Source organism: Sabethes cyaneus, chromosome 2 (assembly GCF_943734655.1).
Source record: "Sabethes cyaneus chromosome 2, idSabCyanKW18_F2, whole genome shotgun sequence".
Classification (NCBI taxonomy): Eukaryota; Metazoa; Arthropoda; class Insecta; order Diptera; family Culicidae; genus Sabethes; species Sabethes cyaneus.
Window position 1 is genome coordinate 142,863,194 of NC_071354.1, and position 23,591 is coordinate 142,886,784.

Genomic DNA, 23,591 nt, shown 5'->3' on the forward strand with positions numbered 1-23,591 from the left:
AAAGAGTCCTTTCATAAGAGGACACATTCTCGAAATTAATTCACATTTCTCTTTTAGTGAAACTTCACAAAAACACTCAAAACCAAAAGAGCCAGTAAAGTGTTCTTTCAACAAGTATCAATGCTATATGAAACTTGACAGTTACGATTCCTCATTTTCGGTAAGACTTGATTTTTATACCTAGCATCTTTTGAAAAAGTAAATAAACTCAAAACATGTAGCGCTGGGAAAAATTTATCAACAGAATTTATTCGTATTTCTTGTTTCAGTATACAATACATTCTCCATATGAACTGACAACGAGTGAAACTAAATTTCTAAATGTTAATGACATGGAAGAATATGTGATATCATTTGTGGTACAAGAGACCATGTGAGTATGCAAAATAAAATAATTGTAAATATTCCATGAAAAATTTACTGCTTTAAGGATTATTTCATCGAAATGGAAGTTTCCTATTTTTTTCAGAGGCATACATTGTTTCTGATTATTTTAAAAACCAGATCAAATATTGAATTGTATTCTTTTGCAGTGCTAGTAATAAACTAATAAATAAAATCATAAATTATATTAATCTTGCAGCGCTAATGATAAACTACGGGATTTATCAATAAGCCAACGAAAATGTGTATTCTCCGATGAAGAAAATGAAGGTAACAAGGTAATAATGACTTAGATCTATCATCAATATTCGATTGTAAAGAGAATTAACAAAAGTATTTATAATACGTATGGCAATCGACGCTGTATGATCGATAGAACTTATAGTAAATTTCCCTTCTCCAGAACCGCTTCATTTTCACCATTGCAGTGACTGACATAATTATTATATATTAACTAAATTATATTTTTTTTTGTGTACCTAGTTTCGAAGCTACAATACATGTGTTATGCGTTGCCGAGCCGCTAGAGCCTTCGACAAATGTCATTGTATACCTCACTTCTATCGTTTTCAAAGTAAGTCCGCATGACTATAATTTTTCAAACATTCATTCAAGTAACAATTGAATAGTAACCATTCCGTACTTCACAGATGATGGTCCTGTGTGCACAATACAAGGTTTACGATGTTTGGCGAAGTATTCCGATTGGTACGATAAAAAATATTGCCACTGCTTAAAACCATGCACTGAGATAGTCTACGTAGCTGTTCACACGAGCAAAAATCAATGGTAAAATTAATAGATATCATTTAAAATATCTTATTTTACAGTTCTGGGTATACATAGACTTAGTCATTTTTCAGTGAAAAGCAACTTTTTTTAAAAATTTAACACTATGGGCCAACTGAATTACAGATTGCCCTAGACCGCGACCGCGAGATCATTCGTCCTGTCAACACTGATGATGTTGTCGCGGGATTAGAATTTTGCAATGCTCTCTAGTTAACAGAACAGTACAAAATTGCATGTACCTAACAAAATAAATTTTATACCATTAGTCAATTTCCACGCAACATTAGAAAAAAGTACAGCAATGATTTGCACATTAAGAGCTCGTTAATTGGGTTGTTCGTTAGTTGGAGGTTCGCAAATTGAGCCATACTTCAACTAGAAAGCACTTGAATGTCAAAATTCTATGGTTTTCGAAACATCTATCAACTATCAGTCAGCCCAATTAGCCAACACGCTTCGATAGTTGGAGTGCAGTCGTGACTCAGTAAACGAATTAAGGTTGTATTTAATGGAAGAGAAGCAAGATTACGCGAAATAAAATCTTTGCTGTGACTAGACTAGGCTGACCAGACGTCCCGGATTATGCGGGACTGTCCCGGATTTGGATGGCTTGTCCCGGATTACTAAGCGTCCCAGAAAGTGTCCCGTATTGATTAATTTTTTAATCTAAACAGTTTTTAAGGACGAAACATAGGAAATTATGTTACATTACATGGCTCGTCAGCCGGTGACATCCTCCCAGTCACCGCCACGGCCCCGGCCAGCCGGCACCTCGAACTCCTCATCTGACCAATGGAATATCGCTAGTGACTGTGCTCTCCATCTTCAGCTTTCGCTTCATTATCACCCTGTATTTCAATACTGGACGAACCCGGGGACAATTTGGTGCACTTAGCTCTTTTGAGATGAACTGAAGTCCATTGTTTATTCTAGCATGCATGCTGAAACTCCGGCAGGCTATCATGGGACTTAATGAAGGGCAAAATCCATCTGGTCAGGCGCCTACCCTCTGTGTATCTCCGAATTCTTATCTGTCACCAAATAAAACTGGTTTACACACCGATGCCAAACAAACAGATCGCTTGCCAAGTCATGACCTTTTATCACGAACCGGGCTCACGGTAGCGTTTGTAGCAGATTCGAGATTAGTTTTGGGAAATCTAACCCCTGAGTTTGGCTGAAATCGGCCTTCTCTGAAGCTTGTTCATTATCGAGTCAGAAACATGCATCGCGTTTCATCACCACCTGGCCGCACAGCCCAAAAGACCGGATTTTAGCCTTTGTTTATTGTTTGAGGCTTCTGTTGGGCTACCCACTTGCTCGCTAACACTTGTTAGTCATTTCAAGGCGGATCCGCCGTACAGTACAGCGGTCAGTATTCCGTTTATTCGTCAAAGTACAATTCGGGATGCTGAGATCAGCCTTGACTTTCCGAATGACCTTCAACCGCAGTTTACGATCAAGAATTCAACTCCAACGTCTGCTCTGCATCTTGCGGACAGCCCTGAGAATTTCCTTGCACCCCTCAATTATTCACACCACAGCTCTTTTAGGATAATCCGTCAATCTGACCAGCTCCCGAACCGACGCTGGTGCATTCTGCAGGTGACCGCATACAATTACTTTCATTTCTCCTCCTGCATGATGAATATCTCGAAACCACGACACCTTTAAACTGCGAAAAAAATATACCGAGCAGAACTGTTTACAAATAACACAACGCTACCAAAAGCTAGCATTCACGGCCACTGGGAGCGCCGCTATCGCCAAAATGAAGTGCCCAATTTCTGAATGACCCCATCTTTACTACCGAACTTATTTAGCAAATAAGCCATTCAATATGTCCCGCATTCATCCAAAAAAAATCTGGTCACTTTAGACTAGACAGTCCTGAAAAGGTGTTCTTCGAAATCAAAAAATCATTTTCATCTTCCGCATTCAATAGTCGTAGCAAATTATCTGAGACGAAATTATTATGTTCAAACTCTTCTTGGCTAGGACAAGCGCAAAAGGAATACCTTTCAAACAAAAGTCATCGCTTCGTTGGGAGGTTCTGCAACCAAAAACGCGATTCCGCAGGGATGTTCTATTTGGAATTGAGGATCTTATCGGTAAGTCCCAGTAGTTTTTCCTTCCAAGCACCAGTAATAATAAATTTGAGTTCTTTCAGTATCATTTGGTGGATGTATTTCTCTTTTCATGGGACAAGACCTATTCACAGTAGCTCATTTAATAAGTTTCCTTGTCGCGACACTGCTAGATAGAATTGCTATAATATTAGAACATGCTTTGTGAAAATACTGTAACAAAAATTACGAAATATGTAACAATAAATTAAATCAACAAATTTCTACAGTGATTAGCATTTTATATAATTTCTTACAAACGTAATGACTTGTCACCAGAGAACCTTAAGGCGCCCATATATGCACATAACATCAGCATAACATCAGAGTCAGCCAACACAATCTCATTAAAATACTTCTCAGATAACCAATAAGCATTGCCAACGCAATTGGAATGCAGGCCAATAAGCATTTAAGTAATCTTAAATGCTACTTGAAAACTACGTTGACTAACTAAATAGTTACTTGTGCTAACTAACGAACGGAGGATAGAGGCCGTGGATGAATCATGAACTCGCACGGCTCTTTGGCGGGCCCAATATCAAAAGGTGGCTAAAGCTGGACGGATACGATAAGTAGGGCATGTTGTAAGTAAGTAAGTACTACTAACTGACACGAAGTATTATGCCAGAAAAGCTTAATTTACTGCCTATGTTAATCCATATTGGCTTCCTGGATTGCTAGTATTTGGTTCGATAGCGGCTAGGGTTGCCAAGTGGCCGGTTTTTGGCCGGCCCAACCGGTTTTTCACCTGCAAAGCCGGTGGCCGGTCAATCCTGAAAAAAGGCCGGTTTTCCGACACAGGAAGCCGGATTGGTACTTTTTTTCCTGATTTGTTAAATTTTCTGATAAATTTATTAAATGATCCTGAGCAATGGATCATTGAAGATAGCCAGTTTTGCAGTGACAATACTTTGCTTCTTTTTAAATATTAAATTGTCCACCAGCACCAGAAGCAACTAGTTGTCTTCTAGTATCTTCAATAATCCATGCAATGTTCGTTGTGGTTTCGATTCCGACGACTACCTAAATAATCATTACCGCACATTACACATTCCAAACAAATCCTCTAGTAACATGCTGCCACAAAAACGCTATAAGTGATGTTTCGATCTTATTCGCAGTAACAGCATGAAATGAGCTCTTCGGTACTCTCACTGACGAATTCATAAATTAATCTATTGCTGTTCCAAACTCGTGTTTTTAGTCTTTGACCTTGAAATGCGGTCAGGCATTAATATTAATATTTTTTGCTGTTGCAGTTGAAAACCGTAATAATCGACGCGCGACACTCGGTTTTATTATTGTTCTGTGTGTCGCAACTACGTCGCACATGGTGCGCTGTATAGCGCATCAATGTGCGATTACAGCGCACCATGTGCGACATAGTGCTAACTCGAACCCAAAATTTGTAAATGGATGAAATCTTGGTTAATGAATGCTTTAGCAGCAGTTCAAATAAAACTAACTGTTAATCGACCTGACCCGGAGTAATTTATGACTTCACTGAGTATTGATGGACCTAATAAACATATCTCATAAATACGCTACTCATAAATTCGCTACTTAAAATGCGGATGAAAATCGATTAATATTAATATCTAACAGAAGTTGCATTCATTTGTCTATAACAAAATCGGACGGCAAAGTTTCTGCTAGAAATAATTGTTACATTTTGTGCTAAATTTCAGGAGCGACAGCGTATCCGTCAGAATGTCGGACAGAAAAAGTTTTCGCTAATAGAGTAAGGAGGGGTAAAAGTGCGTTTCAATGATTTATTGGTTCAGATTCCGAGTAAATTGACTACATTGGCATGGATGGGTAACTACTTTGACAGCTTGAATCTAACGAAAACTTTGGTTGCTAACGACGCATAGTTGCAGAGTTATGTGCAAATGTTATTTTGGAGTTACAGGAGGATATTACTTGTTGAAAATATGTAGCAGCGTTTTACATCACTCACATATATATAACATATATATATATATCTGTTTTGAAAATTCGGTGAAAAAAAATTACAAAATATATTTCGCTTTTCTGTAATTTGATCTAACCCCGTCAAGCACCTAGCGGGGTAAAAGTGCGATTCACGAACGGAGCAAAAGTGCGATTCATGGGCGAGGCAAAAATGTATAGTTAATTATATACAGCTTTAGGCACTATATTACAGATACTAGAAATGGAAGATCTGCAGAAAACTGTGTGCTCTACATATGTTGGGCGAAGGAAAACAATGTTTTCCACTGATGAAACAAAAAACAAACGTTTGGAAAAGTTTCGATCTAACGGAGGCTGCAAAACACCAGCTCAAAATAGGAAAGATGCAAATTGAGAATATTCCTTACCGAAACATAAGGTTTTGCAAGGTGACGTCACGAATGAACCGGAATGAACGCAATTCACCCATTTGACATCCACTCGTGGTTTGTTTACTATTTGTTAGGCGAACGCGATATGCATAAATTGGAGTTAAACGTTTTAAAAGCGTATTATCCAGCAGTGTCGCCCTCCAAACTATTCGGAATGGCAGTTTTTGTGCTTTTCTGACTTGCCGTTAAGACCTTAAGCAATATTCAGTGTCAACTTGTTAACCCATGTTCCAAGTCCATGTAAACAAACCACTGATAGACGTCAAAGAAGTGAGGTTATGCTCGCCCGTGCAAAACCTTATAACGCAGATTGAAGATAACATGGTTTTGTTAGCTACTGTTGTGCTAATTTCATGGATTTGAGCTTTGCACTGTAAGCCATGAATTCATCCCTGTGAAGATTGCACGTAACCGCACAATAATTGCACACTAGTAGTAAAAAGCTCACCGCAACTTACGAACATAGCCACCTGTCGGTTACTAGAAGAGTTACTGTCGCTCGCGCCGATACATACTCACTATTGGCGTCACTCAAATTGGTCATCTCGCTTTGCCCAATGGCTGAGTGATTTAAATCACTGGTGTGCGCTCGAGATTGTTCTTCAAACAATCGCGAATGATGTACAAGAAATAAATCGTACAGGTTGATAGAATTAATCTTTGTCGCGAAATATAATAGCATTTCGATTGCTATTATGCCGAAAATGCTATAAATAAGGGATCCGACCAACTCCATTGCTAATTGAGTGGAGATCGTCAAACTTAACTTTTCTTCCGTATCAAAGTTCGCGATTTTCAAAGGTGCATTTCAAGGTGGTTGACAAAGTCAAGGACTTTGCTAGCAAAATCCACCCGTGCTTAAGGTGAGAAGAAGCTAGAGTAGCGAGATTAGGCCTGATAACTAACTTTTAAAGTTTTAGACCGACTGCTAGGATAGGAGTTACCAAAAAAAGTGACTCGTGCCCGTAAAACTTACAACTAGCAGGTAAGCTGCGTGCTACGGTAACTAAAATAACTTATCAGCCATACGCATAACGAATGTACACGTTGAACAGGGTTCCCCATTCAACGTGGGGTGTTTATTCCGGCTAGGGCAGAAGACCAATCTGCTAAGCGACCCCATCGAACACGCTGTCATCAGTCATAGGATTGACTGCTCCACTCAGCGCACTCAGAACGTGCTACGGACCGGCGCCTGCCACTCACCCTAAGGTGGCAAACGCTATACGCTCTTCATTTACATCTGGATCAGCTTGACTGCTTGGATCAGCTGATTGATCGCTGCTGCTTGTGTTATCAGGACCGTTCGGCCTGTGCTGTCGAACTGTGTGGAAGAACCAAATCAAAAAACCGCAAGTGCTAGCAAATAAGACTGTTTGCCATTGTTAGCCTTAAGTTGAGTAGCTTTACCCTGTCCCGGGACCAGTAGGCTGATGCGTTCAATAAACAGCCTGTAAGTTTGAAAACCACCTGAAAGATATCGAACTTTTGTTTGTTTGTTCGAATTAATGAATGGTGAGATCTTTTCTCATTTAGATTCGCGTATCGTCTCGATTCTTTTAGTTCGTTTGTTTTGGAGATTTGGTAGATATTAATCGATCAGTCTGTACGAATATTATTGGTTTAACCCCTGTTAGGAAAAGTCAGATGAACGGTGTGATTTAGCCACTTTTAACCCGCCCGTTTTACAGAGTCTCATAGCCGGACTTTCAAAAGCGTCAGCAGCCTCCTAAACCGGAGTGGCGCTTAAGCTGCTGTGCGTTGTGTGCAAAACACGAACGTTACATTTTGGCGCCCAACGTGGGGCCACGACTGAAAGTGTCTTAAGAGATAGATTCGATTGATAAAAGCAAAGTAAGGAGTTAGTAAATTTAGTTCGTTTTTTCGCTACGTTACATATCTGATTCTGAGCTTTAGTAGTACTGTTAGATTTAGTGAATAAGCAATTTCTATATTTGGTGATAGGTGAAAAATTTTTTTTTATTTATATTTAAATTTATATTTGCATTTTTTGCGATTATTGATTGTTTTTCTTTTTTGGGTATTTGGTAAAAATTTATTTCGTTTATACTTATATATTTAAAGTTAAGCAAAAACAGTTTTTATTTTGGACATTAGTGCCAAATGGATTTGTATCGTATAAACGCGAGTGACCTCGCCGAAGAGGAAATTAATTACGAGTTAGTTATTCGAGGATATCCTATAGAGGGCACACTCGAAGCTCGTCGTAGAACTCTTCGCAACTTGCTGCGGAGTTCCGATGAAAATATTCAAGTTGTGTGGTCCCCTCAGAACCTGGCTGACGATTTCAGTCATATTCCGATACAATTGCATTTAATTGAGCGAATGCTTGTCAACGGTCCCAACCCGTATTGTTTTTCAAGATTAGTGCATTACTATCTCCGAGTGTCTCGTTATTATCCCGAAGAGCCTGTGTGGCAAGAAAAAAAGAAAGTGCTATTAGATGTTGTAAACCGAATGGTGAAACGGTATTATCAGGTGGAGTTTCCTGAACCTGCAATTTGTCCGGAGCCCATCGCCGTGACCTCATCGAATGCTAACGTACCGTCTGCTATCCCGATTCAAAGCAGCCGACAGCAAATTGATATTCCTTTCGCATCGTCAACGTTGAATGCTCCCGGCCTAAATACGACGGGAAGAGAAGATCTCCTTACGCAGGAGGAAACCGTAGGAGGTGCAAGTGTAAACATAGAAGGTGTAGGTAGAGGTTTAATGAGTCCCCCGCTAATTTCTTTGTCTCCAGCGTTGAGCACCGGTATTGGAAAAAAATGGGAAAGTGTGATTGGACCAATTCCACGGCCAGCATCCCTAGGTGCAGTTCGTCGACCTACAGGTCCACCACAACCGGGTGCACTTAGCCAGCCGCCGTCTGCTACAACATCGTTATTACTCCCGAACCAATATCCTCAACCAATTGCAAAAGCGACAGGTCCTGTACCGGATGTTACACAGTACCACTATTTCCAAATGAGATTGGACAAAATTTACCGCAGTCGAGGGGCGTCGACATTATGAATGTTCCGCCTAGACCGGAAATTTTCAGCATGCAAAACGAAGAGAGACGGCCGGTTGAAATTAAAAACTCGCCAGTCCGTAACGAAACAAATGTGAACATGTTCAAAACGAGCATGTTGCCACCGAAGCCAGTGATTGCCTCTCAAGCACATGATCGTCCAGCGAGTCCGAGTAACCCGAGGGAGGAACCGATTGTACCTGCAAATTTCGGCCAACAGGATGAATACGTGCATGTATCAGAAATCGAATCGTACATTCGTTCCTATATGAATAAACTCTTCAATAAAGGTCTGCAACGTCCTGCGATGGATGAGAGAGCGATAAATCATCTAGCGGATAAAATTGCGAATGTACATTTAAATGATGAAGAAGTATTCGAAGTAATTCCACGACAGTCAACAATGTTGCAGCCCCGGCAGATGGAGGTCGAGCAACCGCTGCAGTTGTCCGGTCGAGTGTCTGATCGTCGTAGTCCAGTTGTAGCTGGTAATGAACGAAATAACGGCAGAGATACGTGCTTTGGAATTTCGCCACCACGAACTGGTCGAGAAAACATTCATTTTCAGGAAGGCCCAATGGTTAATACTGCTCGTAACCGAGGCTCGGGTTTTGAGCGATCCCCGTACCAAGGCTATCCAAGGCGATTGCCTCACCAACAGTGTGCGATTATAGAAAAATGGCCAAAATTCTCGGGCGATACGAATGCGGTTCCAGTTACTGATTTTCTTCGTCAGTTAGATATTTTGTGTCGCTCATATGCGATCAGTCATCAGGAGCTGCGAATGCATGCGCACTTGTTATTCAAAGACAGTGCGTATGTATGGTATACAACCTATGAGGAGAAATTCGACAGTTGGGAAACTCTCGAACACTTCCTAAAGATGCGATATGACAACCCAAATAGAGATCGAATCATTCGTGAAGAAATGAAGTATAGAAAGCAGCGTCCAAATGAACTCTTCAGCGCATTCTTGACCGACATGGAAATGCTGGCGCAACGGCTAATGAGAAAAATGACCGAAAGAGAAAAATTTGAAATCATCGTCGAAAATATGAAACTGTCATACCGGCGACGATTGGCATTAGAACAGATTAATTCAATTGAACATCTAGCCCAGTTATGTTTTCGTTTTGATGCACTGGAAACGAACTTATACGCCAGTCAATCAAGGCCCAGCATTAATCAAATAAATTGCGACGAAGACGATGATGTACAATCCGACCAAGAGAACGAAGGATTAGTTTGCGCCGTGCAATCAAGAGGACCAAAGTCATTCCCAACCCTTCGCGGAAAAAGTCAAGGACAACCGAAAGAGGAAAATCCAGAAAAGGAACCAGTTAAATGCTGGAATTGCCAACGGTCAGGTCATATGTGGAGAGAATGCGATCAGTATAAAAGAATATTTTGCCACGTTTGTGGTCATCTTGATACGACAACATACAGATGTCCCAACCAGCACAACCTAAGCAAAGGAGAAGAGGAGAAACAAAAAAACGACTAAAGGAGGAAAATATAGGGAATCCTTTTCCTCACCGTCAATCTGCAGCGATTCCCACTACACCCTATTCCCCATTTCATAAAATACACCAGATTCGTACTTCAGCTCATCGATGCCCACATTTCACCGTAAAGATTTTAGGAGAAGAAATAGAAGCTCTCGCAGATACTGGTGCCAGTATCTCCGTGATTAGCTGCATAGACTGAATACGCAAATTAGGTCTTCAAATGCACCCGCTTCCGATGAAGATATCTACGGCAGATGGGACTGAATACCGATGTCTGGGATATGTTAATGTGCCGTATTCTTTCAAAACCGCCACACATATTGTGCCAACTGTTGTTGTACCCGAAGTAACCAAACGTTTAATCTTGGGAATTGATTTTCTCGATAAATTTGGGTTTCGGTTAATGTCGCCGACAAACGATATGCTTCCAGCCGGAATTTCGAAAAGTACGGAATCCATCAATCTGCTGGACCTATTTCGCGTGGAAACCTATTTCGGAGAACCGGGAAAAGATATATGTTTTCAATTACAGCCTTGTGACCTAACTCCTGTACTAAATACTATGGAATAAGAACTGGATAAGAGCTTGGAGATACCGACCCTAGAAATACTCGATAGCACGCTTCAGATAAAGTAATGACATTCAAAATAATATACGGTTATTCCTCAAACAGCTAACACGAAAGCAAAGTAGATTTACCAAACCGCGATCACAAGCCTAATGCTGTGATAATAAATAATAATTGTACGAATATTCCGTACCTACCCTAGTAGTGCGATTAAGGTTTACCAAATATTACCCAAAATAATTTTAGTCTGTCTTTTCGAAGTAAACGTGTCGGTACCAAAAAAATTGCAAATGTGAATTTTCAGTAGCGAGGATTTAAATGAATTTGCTCAGAAATTGCTGAAGTTAAATTAGATTTTAATCACGAACTTTAAAAAGAAAGTCAATTAGATTTCAATTATGGCTCAGAATTTTCTGAGGTGAAATTCGGTAAAATTGAATTGATCAGAAATTTCTGATATGAAGTACGATTGCTTAGATATTTAGAATAAGTAAGGAATATAAGATGCTCAGAATTGTCTGAGGTAAAATCGGAAATGAGAATCAATTGCTCAGATTTGTCTGAGGTGAAATTGGTTAGGAGTACAATTTGCTCAGATGTTTCTGAGGTTAAATAGGAAATATTTTTGCCCAGAGGTTTCTGAGGTGATTTTAGGATGTTAGTTAGGCAATTAGGTAGGAATTTTGACTCAGATATGTCTGAGGGAGTTGTTAATGCAATGAGTAAGTCAAGTAAAAATGTAAGTTAGAAGTTTTTTTTTAGCAATTTTGGGAGCTCAGAATAGATAGTGACGGTTAATGAAACTTAAAATTGTCAGTATGTTTTTGTTTAGTCTTCTTGTTCTTTGTTTGTTTAGAGTAGTCATGTTTAGCGCTATAAAAATTTTGAAATTTTTTTAATTTCAAAATTTTTATTTAATAAGTGTTAGCGAGAATGTAAGCCATGAATTCATCCCTGTGAAGATTGCACGTAACCGCACAATAATTGCACACTAGTAGTAAAAAGCTCACCGCAACTTACGAACATAGCCACCTGTCGGTTACTAGAAGAGTTACTGTCGCTCGCGCCGATACATACTCACTATTGGCGTCACTCAAATTGGTCATCTCGCTTTGCCCAATGGCTGAGTGATTTAAATCACTGGTGTGCGCTCGAGATTGTTCTTCAAACAATCGCGAATGATGTACAAGAAATAAATCGTACAGGTTGATAGAATTAATCTTTGTCGCGAAATATAATAGCATTTCGATTGCTATTATGCCGAAAATGCTATAAATAAGGGATCCGACCAACTCCATTGCTAATTGAGTGGAGATCGTCAAACTTAACTTTTCTTCCGTATCAAAGTTCGCGATTTTCAAAGGTGCATTTCAAGGTGGTTGACAAAGTCAAGGACTTTGCTAGCAAAATCCACCCGTGCTTAAGGTGAGAAGAAGCTAGAGTAGCGAGATTAGGCCTGATAACTAACTTTTAAAGTTTTAGACCGACTGCTAGGATAGGAGTTACCAAAAAAAGTGACTCGTGCCCGTAAAACTTACAACTAGCAGGTAAGCTGCGTGCTACGGTAACTAAAATAACTTATCAGCCATACGCATAACGAATGTACACGTTGAACAGGGTTCCCCATTCAACGTGGGGTGTTTATTCCGGCTAGGGCAGAAGACCAATCTGCTAAGCGACCCCATCGAACACGCTGTCATCAGTCATAGGATTGACTGCTCCACTCAGCGCACTCAGAACGTGCTACGGACCGGCGCCTGCCACTCACCCTAAGGTGGCAAACGCTATACGCTCTTCATTTACATCTGGATCAGCTTGACTGCTTGGATCAGCTGATTGATCGCTGCTGCTTGTGTTATCAGGACCGTTCGGCCTGTGCTGTCGAACTGTGTGGAAGAACCAAATCAAAAAACCGCAAGTGCTAGCAAATAAGACTGTTTGCCATTGTTAGCCTTAAGTTGAGTAGCTTTACCCTGTCCCGGGACCAGTAGGCTGATGCGTTCAATAAACAGCCTGTAAGTTTGAAAACCACCTGAAAGATATCGAACTTTTGTTTGTTTGTTCGAATTAATGAATGGTGAGATCTTTTCTCATTTAGATTCGCGTATCGTCTCGATTCTTTTAGTTCGTTTGTTTTGGAGATTTGGTAGATATTAATCGATCAGTCTGTACGAATATTATTGGTTTAACCCCTGTTAGGAAAAGTCAGATGAACGGTGTGATTTAGCCACTTTTAACCCGCCCGTTTTACAGAGTCTCATAGCCGGACTTTCAAAAGCGTCAGCAGCCTCCTAAACCGGAGTGGCGCTTAAGCTGCTGTGCGTTGTGTGCAAAACACGAACGTTACAGCACTTTTGCCCCACGGTATTCGCACTTTTGCCCCGTTAGTGGGGTAAAAGTGCGAATCGGCACTTGATCAGAAGAAAGAAGAATTTATTTTGCAAAACACCATTACCGCAGATGATTTATAGTTGAATGTGAAGACATTGAGTTACTGCATCACTATAAAATATATTTCGTTGTTGTCCTTCTTTGTATCTCACGAAAATTTATGACAACTCCAAACATCGCACTTATGCCCCGCCCTACTCTAATCACCAACAGAAGTGGAAGTCCGAACGATTCGATGATCACAACTGGTAACAGCCCAAGGAACAATTTTTGCTTATTAAACGTTTAACCAACAGCTTTTATTCAGCACATGCTGTATAGCTGCTTTTCAAGTATGTCTAAACACCTCTGTTCAATGCTTATACAGTCGGTTTTGGAGAATTTAAACAGCACAGTGCTGAATATGGGCGTGGAAGATACGTTTGTATGACTGTTAGGCAACGTACAGTAAAACGTTTCTTCAGTACGTATAGATATGTTTATTAAACTACTGCTGATGACACTGAAGCTACGTTGGTCCACAGCAGTTCAAGCAGTAGTAGCAGTAGGAAGTATTAATTTTATTTTGTGGGTTTCGTTATTTTCATATCCATTTTTGTATTCATATTATTATGATTTATAATGAGAGACTTAGTAGGAAATCATTGGTTGACTCGAAATTTATCTAGCCCGCCATTATACTCATTTCACTCATCCGGATTCGAACTTACATCCTGTCAGTCGGAAGCCATCGACGAACACATCTGAGATAATCTGACATATGATGGGCACCGAGTTTTTAGCCGATGTAGATTTACAAGTTTAAGTTTGTCAAGCGTGGAACAAACCTCGACTAAAAGATATTTAGGCGCTGAAGAGTAACTTCTTAAATCATGTTAGGCATCTCCTGTACAAAATTACGCTAGAAACATCTATTCAGCGCATATTAAACAATTATAAACTATTTGTACTAAGCTTTCGGCGAGCTGTTTGCGTCTGTTCATTTGTGATGAGTTAGCAGCAGAAGTAGTATGTGCTAGTGCCGCAGAGGAGCAGTAGTTTTGTCACCCCGTCATTACCTTACGCAGATTATCCGGAGCTAATCGCTGCTTTAACCCGCTCGCTGCCTGTGCACATCTATTTGTAATCGGCTTGGATCTAAGTTTTTTCATCCAAAAAACAGCAGCGGATGGCACGAGAAGGAGTGGGGTTTTCACGCACCAGCAGCGGGAAATGGCAATGCGATTGCGGTGCTACCAGCCAGCAGTGGTGGCATCGTCACTATGCCACCCGACCTTTGCTATTCTTAATCTATCAAAAAAACAAATAAAATAAAGTGGGCGTAATATAAATTTTAATTATAAATTATTAAGTGTAAAGTATAAAGTGTCATTCAAGTTATTGGTGTTATTGGTTGCCATCAAGCACATTTAATTCCACACCTGCTCTTAGAGATGCTGCTGCTAATACGTTTGTACGGCAATTATTCAACTCTTATTACACACAACATTCATTCCACTCTTATTCCACTCTTTCACCACACTTGCTCTCGACACTTACTGTTCATTCGTTTGCTCAACGCGCATTCCACACTTATTCCACACTTCTCGCGCAACTTTTCAAAAGGACCTAAGTAACAATGAGAGATTCTCTTTGTGCCTCTTCTCTTTCACCTCCTACGGCAATACAAATACATTTTAAAACACCAGCTTTGCATAAATCGGTTGCCAGCGTCACAATCTAGCTAAACGTGAGGAAAATTTTCGTTGGAATGCATTTATATCACCGTAACAATCAAGAGAGGGACGCCAAAGAGAGTCTCTCAATGTTACTTAGGTCCTTTTGAAAAGTTACGCGAGACTTGCTTTTAGCAATGCTCCTGATACGTTTACACAACGTTTAATCCACTAATTATTATTCCACAATTGCTATTTGCAATGCTGTTGATGCGTTTGCACAACGTCTATTGGACATGCATTTCCATGGTTGCCTTTTAGCAACCGGTATTCCGCACCTGCTCTTATACCTGCACTCTTCTTCCATACCTATTCCACAGTTACTTACCGCTCCGAAAGTTACAACCAAAACAAACTTTCAGAGCGGTAAGTAAACAGAGTGCAAATTGTCGAAAATCGGCAGACTTTTTGTAGGTGTTTGACGATGTTGCTGTGTAAATCTATTACCCAGTGATTTGTAGTGACCGATTTGTGTTCGCAGGTTTAGAATACAATGATCCTGCAATGGAATCTCTGGTCCCAAGACCAAGTGTTTCTTCCCCCCACGGATCTTTTGATTGGCATTGTGAAGTATATTTTGGACGGAGCCATCGACAACGTACGAAATGGAGATACGTATCGGTTCTAGTTCTCCTGCTAAACGAACTGTACGCGGCAGGATTTCGGAGTTTCTTCAAAGTAGTTTTTTGATGTGCAGTTTGTTGTCGGTAGTGATAAGGTGCCCGCTCAATGATTATCGTACGATTATAGTTTTTGAGGGCGAGAAAGTGCTTTGTTTTAAAATTGAAAAGAGCTGAGTTATTTATTTGTTTCCTGACATGTGTAATAAAGTGGATCTAATAATAATTTCATAGTATTGTTTATGTTATTGGTTGCCCTCAGGCGTCTCTTGTTCCACCTCTCTTAGCGTTGCTTTTAAGCGACCAATATTTCACACTTGCTCTTAGCGGTGCTGCTGATACATTTGTACAACGTTCAGTCAACTCTTGTTCCACACTTACATAACAACTGTAGAGACAGTGTAGATGTTGGTAAGAAGCTAGAAAAAATATGGAATATGACGTTTACACAACATATATTTCAGCAAATTAGTTTATTCAGCACCGGATGCCACTACACAACTCCTATTCCCCATCTGGTCTTTTAAGTGCTGACGTTTTGTTCCTTGGGAGAGTCTATTTTGTTTTTATTTTTCTTTGGGAAGGTTTTCGCATAGAAGCAAATAACAACAATATAAGCAGAACGCTCGCTACCAATCGCATATATGCTATAGCAGCTTTCATATACTTTCGTGTGCATTCGTATGCGTTCGTAAGTTTTCGTGGAAAAAAGTGCCTCGCTACCGCCAGGATCGCTTGTATCTGTAGAAAGTAGCATGTAGGGTAACCAACGTATTTTGGACCCCTTCAGCAACTGTACATAATTTGGACACTTACAGCAAAATCAAATGAAAGTGTCCAAATTATGTACAGCTGTTGATGGGGTCCAAACTAGGTTGGTTACCCTACGGGTTTGGATTTCTACTTCCAATTCTGTTCTGTGCGTGTTACCTGACTCATAACGAATATACGTTATATACGGGGGAGGGTCTCGTAACCCACAAACTTTGTGGTTTTTCGTTTAATTGATCATAAATTCGAATAGAGCATACAAATATCAACTATATAACATAAGAAATTACATGTTTACCCCGAAAACAAAAGCATGAGAGATTTTAGAATTTTGGAAATAGGGGTTCGTTATGAGTCAGGTAAATAACACAGTAGCCGTGCAAACTGTTAATAAACGACTTCGATGAGTTAAAATAACTCTGTACATGTTGTACTTTTAACGAGCGTGCAGGCAGAATTTGCGCAGTTTTAAATCAAAATATGGCAGCTCTGCTGTCAAAGTAAAGCACACACGGTAAACAAAAACAAACTATTCAACCCTTCAACCCGGTTTTCGTATAAAATATCCTTGAAAATATCTTCGCAAATAGTTATTTAAGTTATAGAACAAAAAATGGTACGGTCGTATTTCCTAACCGAGTCCGGAAGGCGTTTGGTTTTCTACGGTTCTACTACTATAGTAATAGGCCTTTTCGCTGGCCACTATGTTCCGCATACTATTGCCGTTAGTTACATAAAGGACTTGTTTCAAGCATACAAGTAAGTTTAACGTTGAACTGTTTTTAATCATTATTTATGTATTTGATAATTTTTAGAAATGGAGAAAAACAATTACCCTCAGACAAAATCCAAGAGCGATTTAATCGTGCTGTCGCATTGTTAAAACTATCAGATTTTGAGCAAAAATATGTTAGTTCATTCATTGTCCAAGGGTTCGATGTATACAATGCAGGTTCTATGAAATCACGATTTGGTGGCGTTGTAGGTATACCGGCCAACTTCGAATATACCAGCGCAGCCGATATAGAAAAGCAGGACGTAGTTCTGCAAGGGCGAAAAATCAATTGGTCCTCCGAGGGCGGCAAACTTCTAGAAGAGTGCTTGGTTCTGAGTGAAGACGAACAGGTGTTTGCAATCGCTCGTGAAATGCTGACGCTAAACTCTCAAAAGAGACTTATTCAGTCGATCATACCTGCAACTGTATGGTATTTCACGTACAATTTGGCTTCTTTGGTAAACAGTCGAAATAACCTATATGTTCGTCCTTTTTCGGTAAGTTTCCATAAAACTAAGCATATGCAAATGTTTTAAATTAATTGTGAATACTTAATTTTAGTTGAGGTGCTTACTGTACATCATTTGCGGGACGTTTGGTTTTGGTGTGTACTCCTTTGCAACAGACATTACAGAAGTGCATTACGAGACAAGTGCAGATAGAAAACTAGCCGCATTAGGTCCGGACATGGTGAATGCCGGTGCTGGGTTCTACGATAAAGTACTGAAGAAAAACATAGCAATGCGAAAGCTAACAGGAGACGATTATTACACCGCAGGCGGCAATGTCAACTATATGCTTCGGCAGAAAGCAGTGCCATTAACTAGTCGAAAGGACTTTTTTATAACCGGTTACAAAGAGTTTACTAATAACGAAAAAGCTACGTAATTTGCATTTCATTAGCGATAATAAAACTAGTTTTGGTTTACGTTTTCCTTTAGTAAGCATTTCAGTAGCAAAGTTCTAGAAAAAAAACATGATCTAGTCTCAATATAGTAAAAAATCACAAGTTGTTTTTATTTTTCAAATCGCATTAACCTTTATGAATAGTTTGAGGAATCCCACAAACATCATTTGAACATTACCAAGATTCTGCATGTTTTGATAGAGAATAGAAAAACACCTATCAGTTGAGATGTGAATGGTACATCGATTATTAGGGATATAAAGAACATTATTCGTAAGTTTCAGATTTATAATTTTATTTTCAACCATCTGTCCCATGGCAGCACAGGTGATCCACGACTTCTGGTACTAAACCCAACCGATCAAGTTTTTGGCCATTTATATATGAATATTTCTACATCAGAACATAGTTCAAACGATGTTTAACAAGCTGTACTAGTTGTGTTTGATGAATTGCTTATTAATAGCTTTTCAGATATCCAAAAACTGTAATCCACCCAAACGCCCTTCGGACAGAGAGGGTTAAAATCTTACCATCAACCCACAGTAACTTATTTTTAGTATTTATTTATTACCCAGTAGCGTAAAGGTAAACCTTTTTCAAATTTGCTACCTGCGGATGCCTTTGTATTGTACATCATAAAACTCAACTTTAACAAAATACTTAACTGCTAACATTAATTGTGATTGCAATATTCGAGGCAGCCCCTCTTAAAAACTGTTTCAGAAGTTGAGCGTTTAACTATCGGAGATATTGCGTTATCACATCTCTACCGAACAGTGAGCTTGAGTAGCTAGTCGAGTTGTTGGGAAGAACTATCAGGTTCTGTAGCCGACACCCTTGTGATGGCAACAATTTCTCAAAGAGTACTGACGGACATTGCGTTCCGATCAGCTTGCGTAAGAACCCACATGAGCGGTGCGCGTAGAAATTCTCCAGTGGGCATCCGATCAGGTTTTCCTGCAGTTGAGTTACATGCGCGTAGCGGTTCAACCCGTAAACAAAACGTATGAATTCAGCGCGACTTTTAACCTGTCCATGGAGCACGCACTTAGTCTAACGTAAAGTAGCTCGCCAAATGTGAAGTGAGGTAAAATCAACGCTTTGAACAATTTTAGGCATGTGCTGGTTGGAGCAGCAGAAGCAGAACCGTAGAGCGATCCAAGGCTTGCGTAGATTTTCCCGCATTGCTGATTTACTAGGCTGTCCCATTTCAGATCCGTTTGGAAAATGATTCCAAGATTCTTTGCACTCTCTGTCCACTCAATAGTTTGCTTGTCCGTAGTGACAGAAGGTCAAAAGTTGGTCTGATCTGTGTTTCTACGACGACTCTTCAAAAACATTTATGTACTCTTCGATTGGTTGGCGAACAACTGGTTACGTTGAGATCATTCCATTATTCTTGCTAGATCTTCGTTCATCATCCTAATGAATTCATGAGAACAGGGACCAAGGTAGCGAATATACAGCTGAACGTCATCCGCATACATATGTATTGAGCAACATCTTAGTACGGAGGGAAAATCGTTGACATAACAACAAAAAAGCAGAGACCCGAACACTGAGCCTTGGGGAACTCCAGATGTTGAAAACCTCACTTCGGACTGTTGATCTCCACAGAACACGGTTTGGGTTCGTTGCTTCAGATACGACTCTACTAGGTTAACAGCAGAAACAACAAAGTTAAACTAAGTTTCCAGCTTCGAACAAAGTTTACGACGATTTATTACAAGTAAAAGTAAGCAAATTAATAAGACTATTTTAAAGTACTTATCAGTCTCATCCCGTTTAAATCTACTGCTTTAAGGGATAACATGTGCACATTCGCTTTGGTTTGCAGTTATTGACCTGTACACTGTACAGTTAGATAAATTAGCTGTTTAGCTGTTGGATAAATTTAGTAACTTCTTGTGCTTGTCCGCAATTACTTCTTGGCTCCTAACTACTCTACTGACGCAACTGTAATCAATCACTTGAGATATTGCCCTGACTATCAGCGATAGCACAATCGAAAGTTGATGTGCTCTATTCAGTCACTTTGTCGCTTCCAAGAATATGTACATTTGTCTTTCACGGTATGAAAAGCAGCTTGATTAGTTAAGCACACTTACATTTTTCAACATGAAAGCAGAAACCACTTTTATCTGGTTAGAAAGACTGCCACACGACTAGAATCAAAAGATAGAAGAATTAGTGATCGACATCGGATATAGGCAGAAATTGGTACGATTAAGTAGATGAAATGTCTATAATCTATTCAGATAAAAAAGCGGCAATAAACTTTGACTGTGGTTCCTCACTTTCTGCATTACGTTGCATTACTTAGAATGATACGTTAATATGAACAAAATGTTATATTCTCCCTTATATTTTTACACAAGACTTCAATTTTGAATAGATTTTAATAGAACAGAATATCGATCCAAACAATCAAACTAAAGAGATGGTTGCTTACTTCTACCAACAAGCTTTACTTTCAGAACGGCAAATTTGTTTAGGTTAAATCAGGCTAATAACTTCTGACCAGTTGGGTCGAGGAAACTGTGTCTTTTTTCTGAAATCAAAATTTCATGAATTACGACAATGCTTGACGCAATGCATGCATTTTTCATTGGGGAATTTATACAAAAACTGTTTTTACTAGCTAGTCAGGTGTTTATAGAATTCTGAGATCATGTGCTGACAGGAAAGGAGGAACTCATGCAAATGCTGACTGTTGGCACAGTGTTTTCGCAAGTATCGACGTGCGATGACCACGATCCTGAGAAAGAAAAAGTGCCAAATCTCTGGCGGGTGTTGTGGGTTCAAATCCGGTTATAATCTTAAATTATAGCTTGGTTCGACCCATGCACCTTCCAGCATTGGACAAAATGTAGAAGTCACAACGACTACTTGTTAAGCGAAACTACCAATAACCCCTCCACCCCCCCCCCCCCCTCACCATCCCTTTCCCCTACCGTCCCTCCATCAATTGTAGAATTATCGTTTCAAAAAAGAAATATTAATATTAATGGCTGACCGTATTTCAAGGTCAAAGACTAAAAACACGAATTAGGTCTATATGATGACCTTTGTTATGCACCTAAAAAGCATAGCAATGGGTAGAAAAGTCCTGTTGAGAACTTGACCCTTCTTTATCGACAGACTTCGCAGCCGGCTATTATAGTACAGGACAGTTACGGGGCTAGTGCAACGATCCTACTGACTCTATCTAGCAGCATCGCCTAGCCTTTGTTATACCTATAATACCTATAATATTGTCATTTGACCTATAATATGTAATTCATTCTAGTGTGTTCTGTTGCTTCAACAGAACACAGTCACAAATAAGACCATTATACAGTCATGTGTACCGAATAACTCCAGCATTTACAGTTGCTCCAGATTTTATAATTCTTTTTACTACGGGGTGTTAAAGCGAAAGACTTCCGCTTTTCTTTCTAATAAGGCGGTTGTAAATCAAAAATCCATCTTGAGATTACATTAAATCCGAATCTAATCAATGATAAGTTGATAGTAGAGCGTTCATTGAGACTGCCGTCCACTAACTGATTATCTCCTGTAATAAAACGAAACTATCACACATGGACGTAATTAATATATGATTTGTAACAAATTCTCAAGTGTCAACGACTATCAATATCAGTCATTACCGTCGACTATAAAACTGACCGACTTGAGCTTCTGAATATCATTAAACAATCGTTCTTCAACTAAACTGCAGCTAATACTTTCAAACTAAAAATGAAAATTCAAATTTCAATCGCCTTTAGTTGCTTAATTGCTTCAAGTGAGTATCATAACTATCGAATATTGTGAAACTCTAATGATTTGGAATAAATATTTTTTGTCAAAAACACTAACTAATCGAGACTTCCACCACAGCTTTGGGAAACCTACTCCCACTGGACGACAACTACATCAATCGAGTTGTTGGAGGCCACGAGGCTGCTGATGGTTCAGTACCATTTCAAGTATCGCTGCAGGGTCTCTTTGGACACTCTTGTGGGGGAGCTATTATTGGCAATCAATGGGTTTTGACCGCTGCCCATTGTGTTGTTGGGGCTAATCTCTCGCAATTGCGCGTTCTAGTCGGAACCAACAGCCTTAAAGAAGGGGGTCAGAAATACAAAGCGGAGAAATTCATAGTGCATAGCCGATACAATAAACCGAGCTTTCACAATGACATCGCTTTGGTTAAACTGCAATCAAAGCTCGAATTCAGCGATAACGTCAGTGCCGTCGAGTATTCAGAAAAAGTAGTTCCCGAGAATGCCAACTTGACATTAACTGGATGGGGAAGAACATCCAGCAACGGCCCCATACCCACCAAATTGCAGACGATCGATCTCAAATATGTGCCCTACGAAGAGTGCAAACGTCTACATGGTGATGCCCCAGAAGTCGACATCGGACACGTGTGTACATTCACCAAGGCAGGAGAGGGTGCTTGTAACGTAAGTTATTTAACAATCATTTGACCACTAAATATAACAACATTTTTTACATTCGAAAGGGCGACTCTGGCGGTCCGCTGACATACGAAGGAAAACTTGTTGGAGTAGTCAACTTTGGAGTCCCATGTGCTAAAGGTTTTCCGGATGCGTTCGCTCGAGTCTCCTACTATCACGACTGGATTCGTACGAATGTTAACAACAACTCTTAATATTTTTGGCTACCCATGAAAATCGAAATTACGCTTTATGACATTTTAGAACTTGGCTATGTTTTTAGTTCATATCTTGTGATGCTAATAAAAATCAAGAAGTTTAAAAATGACTGTTAAATGGTTAATCAGCTATTGTGACCTTCAGTGAATTGGATTCTGATTGCGTGAAAATGAAATCACCGAACACTTAGACACACTCAAGATTAACTGATTTCGAACACACCAGTCGTGGCACTGTAGTTCCATGCAATCTGCTATCGATTGTATGCCGAGGAAAAGCTTCGTCGTCAGCGTAGATAATAGATCGGTCAGATGGTATAACATAGAAAGCCGTCGTTAATAGTAAAGGTCGTAGATTACTCCCTTGTGGTACGCCCGAGCAAGTGCCCAAGTTGTGATTCTTGAAATGCTATTTTTACGGATATGATTTCCACCATTCTGATATGTTGGATAACGCGCCAAAGCATTTAATTTAAACAAACAATACAGTGATCTATGCCATCAAATACCGCTTTACGGTCTGTAGACGTGATATCTACTTGATGTCCTTTTTCCATAATCCTAATGCAGTGAGAAGTAAACTATGCCAAGTTTGTTGTTGTTGATCTGCCTGGAAAAATCAATGTTCATTCATTGACATGTGCGCTTTAGTCTCTAGCAGTAGCACCCACCAATTAATTTTTCAAATTTTCAAATAGTTTGGAGCCTGTACAAAGAAGCGTAATTTCTTAACGAAGGCAAACATTATAGATTTTTCCAACGTGAAGAGGCGACTTCACCGTAAATCGTAAACCGATCTGAACCATGTAAATTGAACGTTTTTCATCAGAAAGGATAATCTACTAGATAAAATCTAGCGTCAAAATAATTAAATACTAAATAAAATATAATTGCGATAAAAACAAAACTTCAAAATCACAAAGTTTTTCACGTGTCTCACTAGCATGTCCTGTTAAACCTA

At 39.6% G+C, this 23,591-nt stretch overlaps 3 protein-coding genes across 3 annotated transcripts; all 3 read left to right on the forward strand.

Annotated features, from left to right (window-relative positions):
• The first annotated feature begins 94 nt into the window (after positions 1–94).
• Positions 95–8,707, forward strand: LOC128736109 (uncharacterized). Its single transcript, XM_053830589.1, has 9 exons — positions 95–160; positions 270–373; positions 584–662; positions 868–958; positions 1,035–1,173; positions 3,175–3,287; positions 3,347–3,396; positions 8,171–8,393; positions 8,436–8,707. The coding sequence occupies exons 1-9, from the start codon at positions 128–130 to the stop codon at positions 8,705–8,707; spliced, it is 1,104 nt and encodes a 367-aa protein (XP_053686564.1). The 5' UTR covers positions 95–127.
• Positions 8,708–16,860: 8,153 nt separating this feature from the next.
• LOC128737511 (transmembrane protein 177) lies at positions 16,861–18,144 on the forward strand. Its single transcript, XM_053832165.1, has 3 exons — positions 16,861–17,038; positions 17,095–17,551; positions 17,616–18,144. Exons 1-3 carry the CDS (start codon positions 16,893–16,895, stop codon positions 17,940–17,942), a joined length of 930 nt encoding a protein of 309 aa, XP_053688140.1. The 5' UTR covers positions 16,861–16,892; the 3' UTR covers positions 17,943–18,144.
• Positions 18,145–21,705: 3,561 nt separating this feature from the next.
• LOC128736110 (chymotrypsin-2-like) lies at positions 21,706–22,627 on the forward strand. The gene is made up of 3 exons (XM_053830591.1): positions 21,706–21,751; positions 21,847–22,418; positions 22,478–22,627. The coding sequence occupies exons 1-3, from the start codon at positions 21,706–21,708 to the stop codon at positions 22,625–22,627; spliced, it is 768 nt and encodes a 255-aa protein (XP_053686566.1).
• The last annotated feature ends 964 nt before the right edge of the window (positions 22,628–23,591 follow it).

Coding starts and splice junctions, on each gene's coding strand:
- LOC128736109 (XM_053830589.1), top strand. CDS start 128: ATGAAACTTGACAGTTACGATTCCTCATTTTCG. Junction 374..583: donor TTTGTGGTACAAGAGACCAT/GTGAGTATGCAA, acceptor TTAATCTTGCAG/CGCTAATGATAAACTACGGG. Junction 3,288..3,346: donor TGGAATTGAGGATCTTATCG/GTAAGTCCCAGT, acceptor GAGTTCTTTCAG/TATCATTTGGTGGATGTATT.
- LOC128737511 (XM_053832165.1), top strand. CDS start 16,893: ATGGTACGGTCGTATTTCCTAACCGAGTCCGGAAGGCGTTTGGTTTTC. Junction 17,039..17,094: donor GACTTGTTTCAAGCATACAA/GTAAGTTTAACG, acceptor GATAATTTTTAG/AAATGGAGAAAAACAATTAC. Junction 17,552..17,615: donor TATATGTTCGTCCTTTTTCG/GTAAGTTTCCAT, acceptor ACTTAATTTTAG/TTGAGGTGCTTACTGTACAT.
- LOC128736110 (XM_053830591.1), top strand. CDS start 21,706: ATGAAAATTCAAATTTCAATCGCCTTTAGTTGCTTAATTGCTTCAA. Junction 21,752..21,846: donor TAGTTGCTTAATTGCTTCAA/GTGAGTATCATA, acceptor CTTCCACCACAG/CTTTGGGAAACCTACTCCCA. Junction 22,419..22,477: donor CAGGAGAGGGTGCTTGTAAC/GTAAGTTATTTA, acceptor TACATTCGAAAG/GGCGACTCTGGCGGTCCGCT.